Source organism: Ranitomeya imitator, chromosome 4 (assembly GCF_032444005.1).
Source record: "Ranitomeya imitator isolate aRanImi1 chromosome 4, aRanImi1.pri, whole genome shotgun sequence".
NCBI lineage: Eukaryota > Metazoa > Chordata > Amphibia > Anura > Dendrobatidae > Ranitomeya > Ranitomeya imitator.
Genome location: NC_091285.1, coordinates 385485914 through 385499663, shown reverse-complemented (window position 1 = coordinate 385499663; position 13750 = coordinate 385485914). Strand labels below are relative to the sequence as shown.

The 13750-nt window shown below is 45.7% G+C and overlaps 1 protein-coding gene across 1 annotated transcript in view; it reads left to right on the top strand.

The window, feature by feature from the left end:
- Positions 1-13750, top strand: part of CDC123 (cell division cycle 123) — a 142955-nt gene that overhangs the window by 9957 nt on the left and 119248 nt on the right. The window contains exon 2 of the mRNA XM_069765214.1: positions 10166-10237. Within this exon, the coding sequence (XP_069621315.1) occupies positions 10166-10237 (72 nt within the window). The remainder of the gene's footprint in view (positions 1-10165; positions 10238-13750) is intronic.

Genomic DNA, 13750 nt, shown 5'->3' with positions numbered 1-13750 from the left:
GGGGGGAAAAGTGCGTCTTGTAGTCCGAAAAATACGGTACACAGTATGTGTGTGGATGTTACAGTCATGGCCAAAAGTATTGACACCCCTGCAATTCTGTCATATAATACTCAGTTTCTTCCTGAAAATGATTGCAAACACAAATTATTTGGTATTATTATCTTCATTTAATTTGTCTTATATGAAAAAACACAAAAAGAATTGTCCTAAAGCCAAATTGGATATTATTCCACACCAAACATAAAAAAGGAGTGGACAAAAGTATTGGCACTGTTCGAAAAATCATGTGATGCTTCTCTAATTTGTGTAATTAACAGCACCTGTAACTTACCTATGGCACCTAACAGTTGTTGGCAATAACTAAATCACACTTGCAGCCAGTTGACATGGATTTAAGTTGACTCAACCGCTGTCCTGTGTCCTTGTGTGTACCACATTGAGCATGGAGAAAAGAAAGAAGACCAAAGAACTGTCTGAGGACTTGAGAAACCAAATTGTGAGGAAGCATGAGCAATCTCAAGGCTACAATTCCATCTCCAAAGACCTGAATGTTCCTGTGTCTACCGTGCGCAGTTTCATCAAGAAGTTTAAAGCCCATGGCACTGTGGCTAACCTCCCTAGATGTGAACGGAAAAGAAAAATTGACAAGAGATTTCAACGCAAGATTGTGCGGATGTTGGATAAAGAACCTCCACTAACATCCAAACAAGTTCAAGCTGCCCGGCAGTCCGAGGGTACAACAGTGTCAACCCATACTATCCGTCGGCGTCTGAATGAAAAGGGACTGTATGGTAGGAGACCCAGGAAGACCCTGCTTATTACCCCGAGACATAAAAAAGCCAGGCTGGAGTTTGCCAAAACTTACCTAAAAAAGCCTAAAACATTTTGGAAGAATGTTCTCTGGTCAGATGAGACAAAAGTAGAGCTTTTTGGGCAAAGGCATTAACATAGAGTTTACAGGAGAAAGAAAGGCATTCAAAGAAAAGAACACGGTCCCTACAGTCAAACATGGTGGAGGTTCCCTGATGTTTTGGGGTTGCTTTGCTGCACCTGGCACTGGACTGCTTGACCATGTGCATGGCATTATGAAGTCTGAAGACTACCAACAAATTTTGCAGCATAATGTAGGGCCCAGTGTGAGAAACCTGGGTCTCCCTCAGAGGTCATGGGTCTTCAGGCAGGACAATGACCCAAAACACACTTCAAAAAGCACTAGAAAATGGTTTGAGAGAAAGCACTGGAGACTTCTGAGGAGGCCAGCAATGAGTCCAGACCTGAATCCCATAGAACACCTGTGGAGAGATCTAAAAATGGCAGTTTGGAGAAGGCACCCTTCAAATATCAGGGACCTGGAGCAGTTTGCCAAAGAAGAATGGTCTAAAATTCCAGCAGAGCATTGTAAGAAACTCATTGATGGTTACCGGAAGCGGTTGGTCGCAGTTATTTTGGCTAAAGGTTGTGCAACCAAGTATTAGGCTGAGGGTGCCAATACTTTTGTCTGGCCCATTTTTGGAGTTTTGTGTGAAATTATCAATGTTTTGCTTTTTGCTTCATTCTCTTTTGTGTTTTTTCATTTAAGACCATTTAAATGAAGATAATAATACCAAAGAATTTGTGTTTGCAATCATTTTCAGGAAGAAGATGAGTATTATCTGATAGAATTGCAGGGGTGTCAATCCTTTTGACCATGACTGTATATTCTAGCATTGTAGTCTTTTAGAATTGCATTTAGATTTCTTTATGGAGTTGAAGTAATGAACTATATACTGCTCTGATGTTTGACTTGTATAATGATGTCACCTGACAGCTGTATCCAACCTTTGTCATGAGATGTGATGCCAGTATGGAGACAGTGTCACTGTGGCTGGCAGCAATTGTCTTCCATCGGTCACAGATGTCACCTCAAAGATCAGGGTTGTAAGCAGAATGGAATAGAGGAGAGCTGCACAGTCTACATCTGGCATTGCTTTCCACATGATAGACCATTTTGTCTGTAATTCATCCCTACACGATAATGGTAATGTCACACACAGGCACATAAAAGTGATTACTGCAGAATTCTGGCATCGCTTTCAAAAGTTGCAACATTTTTATGCAACGTGAAGCTGCGCAGAAATGTTACAACTTTTGGCATTTTCACCCCAGTTTCGGTCAACTGCTAAAACTCAAGTGAAAAACTCTGGTCGTGATAGATCGGGGCCAAAGTGTTCTTTCAATTTGACATATGATGGCTTATGTTGAGGGCAAGTGCTCGCTACATGAGTTTGCATCAGGTGCTCTGGTCCACATGGAGTATCGTGGGTCCCCTCATGTTTTTTGGGTGTCAAACAGCTGCGAAACATGTGGTGCTGGGACTCGAGCATGTCACTTGAGCACCTGCGATGCTCCGTGCATACCCGACCACTCGATGCAAACTGGGGTAGCGAGCACTTGCCCTCAACTCTAATGATGACATATATATAATCTATATGACGACCTAATGTTATCAAATTCTGTGTCGTACCTGTGGGTTCAAAATGCTAACTATACGCCTGGATAAAATCCTTGTCGGGTGTGGTTTCCAAAATGGAGTCACTTGTGGGGGGTTTCCACTGTTAAGACACATCAGGGGCTCTCCAAAGGCAACATGGCGTCCCCTAATTATCCCAGCAAATTTTACATTGAAAAAGTCAAGTGGTGCTCCTTACCTTCTAAGCCCTGCCGTACGCCCAAACAGTGGATTTCCCCCACAAATAAGGTATCGGCATATTCAGGTGAAATTACACAACACATTTTTGTTCATTTTCTATTGTTACTTTTGTGAAAATAAAGTTTGTGCCTAAAGTAAAAAAAAAAAAATTTAGAAAAAAATTAAATGTTAATTTTTTCCTACCACAGTGCTTCAGTTTCTGTGAAGTACCTGAAGGGTTAATAAACTTCCTGAATGTGGTTTTGATCACCTTGAGGGGTGAAGGTTTTTAAAATGCTGTCACATTTAGGTACTTTCTGTCATATAGACCCCTCACTTCAAATGTGATATGGTCCCTAAAAAAAAAAAAAAAAATGGTTCTGTAAATTGTTGGAAAAAATTAGAAATCGCTGGTCAACTTTTAACCCTTCTAACTTCCTAACAAAGAAAAAATATGTTTTCAAAATTATGCTGCTGTAAAGTAGACATGTGGGTAATGTTGTTTATTAACTGTTTTGTATGACATGACTCTCTGATTTCGGCACATAAGAATTAAAATTTTGAAAATTTGTGAAATTTTCGCCAAAATTCTCGTTTTTGTTTTTTTTCACAAAGAAACGAAAGTCAAATTGAAGAAATTTTACCACTATCATGTAGTACAATATGTCCTGAAAAAAACAGTCTCCAATTCAGTGAGATACGTTGAAGAGTTCCAGAGTTGTAACCTCATAAAGTGACACTGGTCAGAATTGTAAAATTTGGCTTGGTCATTAGGGGTTAAAAGCCATCCCGCCAATGCTTACGTTTATATACACTGCGTGCAGAATTATTAGGCAAGTTGTATTTTAGAGGATTATTTTTATTATTGATCAACAACTATGTTCTCAATCAACCCAAAAGACTCATAAATATCAAAGCTTAATATTTTTGGAAGTTGGAGTGGGTATTTTTTAGATTTGGCTATCTTAGGAGGATATCTGTTTGTGCAGGTAACTATTACTGTGCAGAATTATTAGCCAGCTTAATAAAAACCAAATATATTCCCATCTCACCTGTTTATTTTCACCAGGTAAACCAATATAACTGCACAAAATTTAGAAATAAACATTTGACATGCAAAAACAAAACCCCCCAAAATTAGTGACCAATATAGCCACCTTTCTTTATGATGACACTCAGCAGCCTTCCATCCATAGATTCTGTGAGTTGCTTGATCTGTTTACGATCAACATTGCGTGCAGCAGCCACCACAGTCTCCCAGACACTGTTCCGAGAGGTAGACTGTTTTTCCTCCCTGTAGATCTCACATTTTATGAGGGACCACAGGTTCTCTATGGGGTTCAGATCAGGTGAACAAAGGGGCCATGTCATTATTTTTTCTTCTTTGAGACCTTTACTGACCAGCCACGCAGTGGAGTAGTTGGAGGCATGTGATGGAGCATTGTCCTGCATGAAAATCATGTTTTTCTTGAACGATACCGATCTGTCACGAGGGAATCTGTCACCTCATTTTGCCGCTATAAACTACGGCCACCGCCAGTAGGGGCTTATCGACAGCATTCTGTAATGCTGTAGATAAGCCCCCGATGTAACCTGAAAGATAAGAAAAACACGTTATATTATACTGACCCACGGGCGGTCTGGTGCGCTCTGGTCCGATGGTCGTCGCAGGTCTGGGTTCGGCGCCTCCCATCTTCATACGATGACATCCTCTTCCTTGCTTCCATCGCAGCTCTGGCGCAGGCGTACGGATTTGCCCTGTTGAGGGCAGAGCAAAGTACTTAAGTGCGCAGGCGCTGGGAAGGGTCCGAGAGGCCCATCGCCTGCGCACTGCAGTACTTTACTCTGCCCTCAACAGGGCAAATCCGTACGGGTGCGCCGGGGCCGCAACAGAAGCAAGGAGGATGACAACATCGTATGAAGATGGGAGGTGCCGGACCTGGACCGCGACGCCCATCGGACCGGACCGCCCCTGGGTGAGTATAATATAACCTGTTTTTCCAGGACGTCCCTCCTGACAGCACCCCGGAGGACGTCCTCCTCCTCCTCGCAGGGACAGGAATCACACGAGAGTTCAAATATCCGGTTCCACCCACCGAACCTCAGTGTTTTCCTGTCCCTGCACGGAGGGACACACGCAGAGAAGCAGCAGGCTTACCGGGCTCAGGAGGATCGGGCGGGCCCTCCAAACCTTCCTCCTGTCAAGCGGCCCAGGGTCGAAACTCCCCGGTGGGGAGTCCCTCTACCCCAAAGGCCCGGAGCGGATGAGGCTCCGGGATCGAACCGCTCCTCCCGGTGGGAGGCTCTCGGTTCAGGACGCGGCGACGATCCATCAGCGTCTCCCTTAGTCAGTGAGCGCTGCTTCGGACGCTTCAGCGTCGGCACTTCCGTGTATGGGGAGTCGCGTCACTTCCGGTCTCATCGGAGCCGGCAGAACGTCATTTCCGGTGGCGTTCCACGAGCAGTAAAGCAGAACGCTCCAGCGGAGAAAGCCGACAGAGCGGTCGCTATTGCGCTAGCGTCCTGCACCTGTGGAGGAGGATTCAACTATTCTGCTACAGGCAATGGAAGAAAGAAACGCCGAGGAGGGGGTAAGCCTGCCCTGGGCAGTACACCCCTTGTATACAGGAAATCCCTCGTTCCATCTAGCCTATTCTCCCTATCTTATGTTGTCTAGGATAAGGGAAACCCCGCTGCTCCCCCGGTCACGACTAAAAAATCTGGGAAGGTCACGGTGAAAAGCTACAGATGTCCCGTATGCCATATCAAACTTCCAGATTCCCATGGCAAGACCCTCTGTGACTCCTGCACGTCTAAAATCATGAAGGATGAGCAGTCATCACTATTTACTGAGATGAGATCCCTTATCCGGGAGGAAGTACAGGCTTCTATAGCCAGCCTATCACATTCTCGGCCTTCCAGTCCCATACCTGGTCGCAAGCGGGCCAGGAAAGAGGAGGCACAGGAGGAGCCAGAGTATTCATCGGATGAAGGTTCCGAGCCTAGGGACTCTCTATCAGAGGAGGAAGGAGAGATTCCCGTAGAAAACCAGGACCGGGGCAGAAAGTACCTCTTCCGTTCCGAAGAGACAGATGAACTGGTCCAGGCGGTCAGGAGTACGATGCAGGTCGAAGACACTGCTAAGCCCCAGTCCAGACAGGACTTAATGTTCGGGGGTCTTGTGGCACGAAACCAGACTGTGTTTCCCATTAGTGACCATATTAAGGCTATGATATTGGAGGAATGGAAGGATGCTGAACGCAGACTTGTGTTATCTCGTGACTTTAAAAGTCGCCTGCCTTTCGATCCTGAGGATGTCAAGTTGTGGGAGGAGATCCCTAAAATTGACGTTCCGGTTGCGAAAGTAACAAAAAAGACTGCTATACCTTTCGAAGACTCCTCTAGCCTTCGTGATCCTATGGACAGGAAGGCTGACATACTCCTTAAAAGGGCTTGGGAGGCCTCTACAGCCCTGATTGAAACTAATATTGCGACCACTTCAGTGGCCAGATCTATGTATCTATGGATGGGGCAGCTAGAGGAGCAGCTGTCCAATAAGACCCCCAGATCTGATATCTTGCATTCCCTTCCCATAATGAAATCAGCAATGGCCTTTTTATCTGATATGACAGCTGAATCAGTTAGATTTTCAGCTCGTAATAGTTCTCTTTCTAATGCGGCTAGGAGGGCGGTGTGGCTAAGATTATGGTCAGGTGACAACGCCTCCAAATCCAAACTCTGCTCTATCCCGTTTTCGGGACAGAGGGTGTTTGGTCCAGCGTTAGACTCCATCCTCGAGTCAGCCTCAGATAAAAAGAAAGGATTTCCGGAGGACAAACCAAAACGTTCTCAGTCGTTTCGGAGAGGCTTCTTCTCCAGAAAGCAGTTCGATCAGAGGGGTCAGGGTCGGTCCAGCAGAGGATCCTACAGAGGCTCCCGGGGACAGAATAGCAGGAACAGAGGTTCTTTCTTTAACCCTGCCTATAAAAACAAATCTTTATGACGCCACTTGTATCGGAGGGAGGCTTCGGAAGTTTGCAGGAAACTGGGCGCAAATTACGCAGAATCAATGGGTTCTCAGTACTGTATCCGAGGGTTACAGTATAGAACTTTATTCTCCTCCCCCAGAAAGGTACATTACTCCTACGCTAATCGGGGCAGATTCGGCCATATTAAAAGACTTACAGGAAATGGTCAGGACAGAGGTAATAATTCCTGTTCCTCAGTCAGAGTTGGGGAAAGGTCACTACTCTTCCCTTTTCACTATCACTCGGGCTTCAGGAGACTCCCGTACCATAATAAATTTAAAACCTTTGAACCATTGGGTGAGATACAAAAGGTTCCGCATGGAATCCATTCGCTCAGCAATCCCTCTTATAAATCAAAACGCGGTCATGTGCACTATCGACCTAAAAAGGGCCTACTACCAGGTCCCAGTACATCCGTTATCTCAGAACCTACTAAGATTTGCAGTAGCTCTGCCATCTCGGATATACCATTATCAATTTCAGGGCCTTCCCTTCGGTCTGGCTTCTGCTCCTCGTATTTTTACCAAGCTTGTATCAGAGATGGTGGCCTTTCTAAGGAATCAAGGCATCATAATAATTCCGTATTTAGACGATTTCCTTCTCGTGGCAGATTCCGTAAAGCTGCTAGAAGATCACTCAGAGCGGACCATTGCTCTAATGAGACATCTCGGATGGGTAATAAACTGGCAGAAATCCGATCTCGTACCAGAACAGAGGAAAACCTTCCTGGGAGTGCTTTTGGACTCCAGACGCAGAATATCTTTATTACCCGACCTCAAGCGAATGATAGTCCAGACTCGAGTTCGATACCTGTTGGAACATCGAGTCACCATAAGGACGGCGATGAAGGTTCTAGGACTAATGACCGCCTGTATACCATGCGTCAGATGGGCACAGGCACATGCAAGTTAGCTACAGAAGCAGATCTTGGTCACCTGGGATCGACGTCAGTCATCACTGGAGGCTCCACTAAGGCTATCTGGTCTAACACAAAGATCCCTCACCTGGTGGATGCGATCAGAAAATCTAAAGGTGGGAGTTCTGTGGATCACTTCTCCTTACGTAATCATTACTACGGACGCCAGCGCATGGGGCTGGGGAACTCATCTACAAGGAAAAATTTTGCAAGGCAGGTGGCCAGAAAATATAAAAAACAGATCGTCCAATTTCAGAGAACTCTACGCGGTATGGCAAGCTCTAAGACACAATCAGCGCAGTCTCTCAGATTGTCATGTAAGAATATTCTCAGACAATGTAACAACAGTCTCATTCCTGAACCATCAAGGGGGTCCAAGATTTCAACCACTTCAGGACCTAGCAGAGACAATCTTCAGCTGGGCAGAAGACACGGTGTTATCCATAACAGCGATCCATTTAGAAGGATCTCAGAACGTGGTAGCGGATTATCTAAGCAGGCGGAACCTGTGCCCAACAGAGTGGGAATTGGAACAGAGCATATTTCGAAGATTGTGTCTCAGATGGGGAACTCCCAACATCGACTTATTCGCAAGCAGGAGGAACGCGAAGACTCCAAGATTCTTCTCTCTGAACCCCTCGGACTTACCAGAAGGAGTGGATGCTCTGAGCCATCGATGGGATCAACCTCTGTTATACGCATTTCCACCACTGGCGTTAATTCCCGCTGTGCTACGAAAGATCAAAGAAGATCAGGCAGTAGTCATACTGATCGTACCATATTGGCCAAGAAGGAGCTGGTTTCCAGTGCTGGGGACTCTAGCAATCGACAATCCAGTCGAATTGCCTATCAGAGGGAAGGTCATTCACCAGGGTCCAGTGTATCACCCAGACCCAAGCAAACTCCGTCTTTCAGCCTGGATCCTGAAAGGGACATCCTGAAGTCAAAAGGATTGTCAGACCAGGTCATATCCACTATCCAGGGTAGTAGGAAACCAGTTACCTCAGCCATCTACTGTAAGATCTGGAAACGCTTTTGCCTAGAGGGAGGCAGGTCTGACGTGGTATCTGACTCTCCGGACATCCCGGGTATCTTAGACTTTCTACAGAAAGGTTTTAATATGGGTCTTCGTCCTAGCACATTGAAGGTCCAGGTGTCAGCGCTAAGTGCTTTCCTGGATTACCCTTTGGCATCTCACCCATGGATTATGAGGTTCATTAGAGCCACTCAGAGAATGCGTCCCTCCATTAGACAACTGTCTCCATCTTGGGACCTTAACTTGGTTCTTAGGGCCTTATGCAAGGGCGTCTACTCTTCCGGGGAGAATATGCCTATTCCTATCCTCACTCGTAAAATAGCTTTCTTAGTGGCAATCACTACGGCTAAGAGAGTGGGAGAGATTCAGGCTCTTTGTATCAGGGATCCTTACCTACAGATCAGGGAAGACTGCCTAATCCTGAAACTAGATCCAGCCTTTATCCCGAAGGTAGCTTCTAATAAGAATAGAAACCAGGAAATTATTCTCCCTTCATTTTGTAATAATCCAGCTAATGACAAAGAAAGGGCCCTCCATTCTCTGGATGTTAGGCAAGGGGTACTAGACTACTTAAAAGCCACAGAATCTTGGCGTTTAGATTCCAACCTTTTTATTCTGTTCGGTGGAAAGAATAAGGGTAAGAAGGCCTCTAAGGCCTCCATCGCACGTTGGATCACTAATGTGATCTCAGACGCTTATAGGTCAGAAGGTATCTCTCCCCCTTCAGGTTTAAAGGCTCATTCTACCCGAGGTGTTTCTGCCTCCTGGGCAGAGCGTGCGGGAGCCTCGGTAGAACAGATCTGTAAGGCCGCAACGTGGGCTAGGGCTGACACTTTCTGTAGACATTATAAGCTTGATGTAACTTCCGGTCAGCACACGGCTTTTGGGAGAAAGGTCCTCCAAGCGGTAATCCCACCCTGAGGAGGTCCTTTGGTACTCTCCGGGGTGCTGTCAGGAGGGACGTCCTGGAAAATAGGTATTAGTCATACCGGTAATTATGTTTCCAGGAGTCCATACTGACAGCACCGGTAGTTCCCCCCCATGTATGTAATAATCTCAGGTATATTCAGACTTGTGCCTATATATATTATTTGTAATGTAATTAAGTCATTAAAATTTTATTTGCATTATTCCATGTTTGGTTCTTGTTACAACACTGAGGTTCGGTGGGTGGAACCGGATATTTGAACTCTCGTGTGATTCCTGTCCCTGCGAGGAGGAGGAGGACGTCCTCCGGGGTGCTGTCAGTATGGACTCCTGGAAACATAATTACCGGTATGACTAATACCTATTTTCTTATCTTTCAGGTTACATCGGGGGCTTATCTACAGCATTCCAGAATGTTATAGATAACCCCTAATGGCAGTGGCTGCAGCTTATATGCGGCAAAATGAGGTGACAGATTCCCTTTAAAGCTCAGTAATAGGACATTTTCCAGTTTTTGTGTGCATTTGCTGTTACAATCTGCTACTTTGAAATCCTGAAATAACCACAGTATCTCTATCTTTCCTTTTTAGTGTTGTTATCCCTTTACCAGAAAATGTAAAGGACTATTTGCTTGATGATGGCACCCTGGTGGTCTCTGGAAGGTAAAGCTTATTATTTCCATATTAATGTAAACCAAAATATAGAATGAGTATATGTGAATGAGTCAATGGAATGCAAATCTGCTAAATTTGCCAATAAAATGTCACAATTTTAGTTAATGCTTTTGGATTTATTACATAATTTTAACTGTGCAGTGTAGGGTTGTTTAACAGAAAAAAAAATACAATACAGACCAAGTGAGTATTGAAGACGCACTCCCGTCAATGGTTTTATCCCCTTAGTATATTGCCATCATATTATATGGCACTGTGTACTTAAAATTGCTCATTCTGCCTTTCTACCCAGCTAATTCTTCTTCTCTCTTCTCTGCTCTAGAAAACAGGAAGTCTCTTTTTTTTCTACCTTTATCATTCCCTTCTTCAACTCCTGACCCAGTTGCTTACCCCCCCCTCCCCCCGCCAGGGATATTTGCAGTGACTCAAGACTCATACAGGGAAAATTGACCTCCTGTTTCTACATAAAGCTTAGAAGGATTCAACTAGTCAGTCAGTTGTTATTCACGTGATGTCATAGACCTAATAGGAAAGAGAGGATTAGCTGGATAGAAAGGCAGAATGAGCAATTGTTGAATTGAATGGATTCCAATATATTTAACCCCTTAACGACCGCCGATACGCCTTTTAACGGCGGCAGTTAATGGTACTTAAACCACAGCGCCGTTAATTAACGGCGCTGTGGAAAAAGTGAATAGCGCCCCCCAGAGTCCGGGGGTAGCCGAGACCCCGGAGAACATCATTCGGGGGGTTTTTACCGACCCCGCTTTTGCGATCACCGGTAATTAACCATTTACCGGCGATCGCAAAAAAAAAAACACGATTTCCCTTTTAATTTCTCTGCCCTCCGATGTGATCGCACATCAGAGGACAGAGAAATGGGGTCCCAGATAGCCCCCCAATACTCACCTGTCTCCCCCGGTGCTCCTCGTGGCTCCCGATGGGCACCGCCATCTTTTTCCGGCAAAAAAATGGCGGGTGCATGCGCAGTGCGCCCGCCGGCCGGCAGCGGGAGGATCTTTGGGGTCTCGGCTGCCGGGGGTAGCCGAGACCCCAAAGAACATGATCGGGGTCAGTTATACGACCCCCATTTTTGCGATCGCCGGTAATTAACGGTTTACCGGCGATCGCAAAAACAAAAAAGTGGTGTGTAATTCTCTGTCCTCTGATGTGATCGCACATCAGAGGGCAGAGAAATAGGGGGATTCGGGGACCCTATTATACTTACCGGTGTCCCTGGGTCCTCCTGCGTCCTCTCCTGCCCGCCGGCGTCTTCTTTGGGAAACAAAATAGCGGGCGCATGCGCAGTGCGCCTGCCATCTGTCGCCATCTGCCGGCCGGCAGGAGAAAGCAGTTGGGGCTAAAATTAGGGTTAGGGTTAGGGCTAAATTTAGGGTTAGGGTTGGGGCTAAATATAGGGTTAGGCTTCTTTCACACTTGCGTCGGTACGGGGCCGTCGCAATGCGTCGGCCCGACATACCGACGCACGTTGTGAAAATTGTGCACAACGTGGGCAGCGGATGCAGTTTTTCAACGCATCCGCTGACCAATCTATGTCCTTGGGAGGAGGGGGCGGAGTTACGGCCACGCATGCGCGATCGGAAATGGCGGACACGACGTACAAAAGAACGTTACATTGAACGATTTTTTGTGCCGACAGTCTGCCAAAACACAACTGATCCTGTGCACGTCGCGATCCGTCGGCAATACAAGTCTATGGGCAAAAAACGCATCCTGCGGGCACATTTGCAGGATCCGTTTTTTGTCCAAAACGACGGATTGCGACGGATGCCAAACGACGCAAGTGTGAAAGTAGCCTTAGGGTTAGGGTTGGGGCTAAAGTTAGGGCTAGCGTTAGAGCTAAAGTTAGGGTTAGGGTTGGGGCTAAATTTAGGGCTAGGGTTGGGGCTAAAGTTAGGGCTAGGGTTGCGGCTAAAGTTAGGGCTAGGGTTGCGGCTAAAGTTAGGGTTAGAGTTGGGATTAGGGTTACGCTTGGGATTAGGGATAGGTTTAAGATTAGGGTTAAGGTTAGGATTGGGGGTGTGTTGGATTTAGGGTTTTGATTAAGGTTATGGTTAGGGTTGACATTAGGGTTGTTTTGGGGTAAGGGTTGTGATTATCATTAGGGTTGTGATTAGGATTATGTATCGGGTTGGGATTAGGGTTAGGGGTGTGTTGGGGTTAGGGTTGGAGTTAGAATTGGGGGGTTTCCACTGTTTAGGTACATCAGGGGGTCTGCAAACACGACAGCCAATTTTGCGCTCAAAAAGTCAAATGGTGCTCCCTCCCTTCTGAGCTCTGCCGTGCGCCCAAACAGTGGGTTACCCCCACATATGGGGCATCAGCATACTCGGGATAAATTGGACAACAACTTTTGGGGTCCAATTTCTCCTGTTACCCTTGTGAAAATAAAAACTTGGGGGCTACAAAATCTTTTTTGTGGAAAAAAAAATATTTTTTATTTTCACGATTATGCATTATAAACTTCTGTGAAGCACTTGGGCATTCAAAGTTCTCACCACACATCTATATAAGTTTCTTGGGGGGTCTAGTTTCCAAAATGGGGTCACTTGTGGGGGGTTACTACTGTTTAGGTACATCAGGGACTCTGCAAACGCAACATAATACCCGCAGACCATTCTATTTGTCTGCATTCCAAAACGGAGCTCCTTCCCTTCCGAGCTCTGCCGTGCGCCCAAACAGTGGTTTACCCCCACATATGGGGCATCAGCGTACTCGGGATAAATTGGACAACAACTTTAGTGGTCCAATTTCTAATGTTACCCTTGTGAAAATAAAAACTTGGGGGCTACAAAATCTTGTTTGTGGAAAAAAAAATATTTTTTATTTTCACGACTCTGCATTCTAAACTTCTGTTAAGCACTTGGGCATTCAAAGTTCTCACCTTACATCTAGATAAGTTCCATGGGGGGTCTAGTTTCCAAAATGGGGTCACTTGTCGAGGGTTTCTACTGTTTAGGCACATCAGGGGCTCTCCAAACGCGACATGGCGTCCGATCTCAATTCCAGCCAATTCTACATTGAAAAAGTAAAACGGCTCTCTTTCTCTTCCAAGCTCTGCGGTGCGCCCAAACAGTGGTTTACCCCCACATATGGGGTATTGACGTACTCAGGAGAAATTGCACAACAACTTTTGTGGTCTAATTTCTCCTGTTACCCTTGTGAAAATAAAAATTTGGGGGCAAAAAGATCATTTTTGTAGAAAAACTGTGATTATTTTCACGGCTCTACGTTATAAACTTCTGTGAAGCACTTGGGGGTTCAAAGTGCTCACCACACATCTAGATAAGTTCCTTAAGGGGTCTAGTTTCCAAAATGGTGTTACTTGTGGGGAGTTTCCACTGCTTAGGCACATCAGTGGCTCTCCAAACGCAACATGGCGTCAGATCTCAATTCCAGCCAATTCTGCATTGAAAAAGTCAAAAGGCGCTCCTTCACTTCCAAGCTCTGCGGTGCGCCCAAAAAGTGGTTTACCCCCAC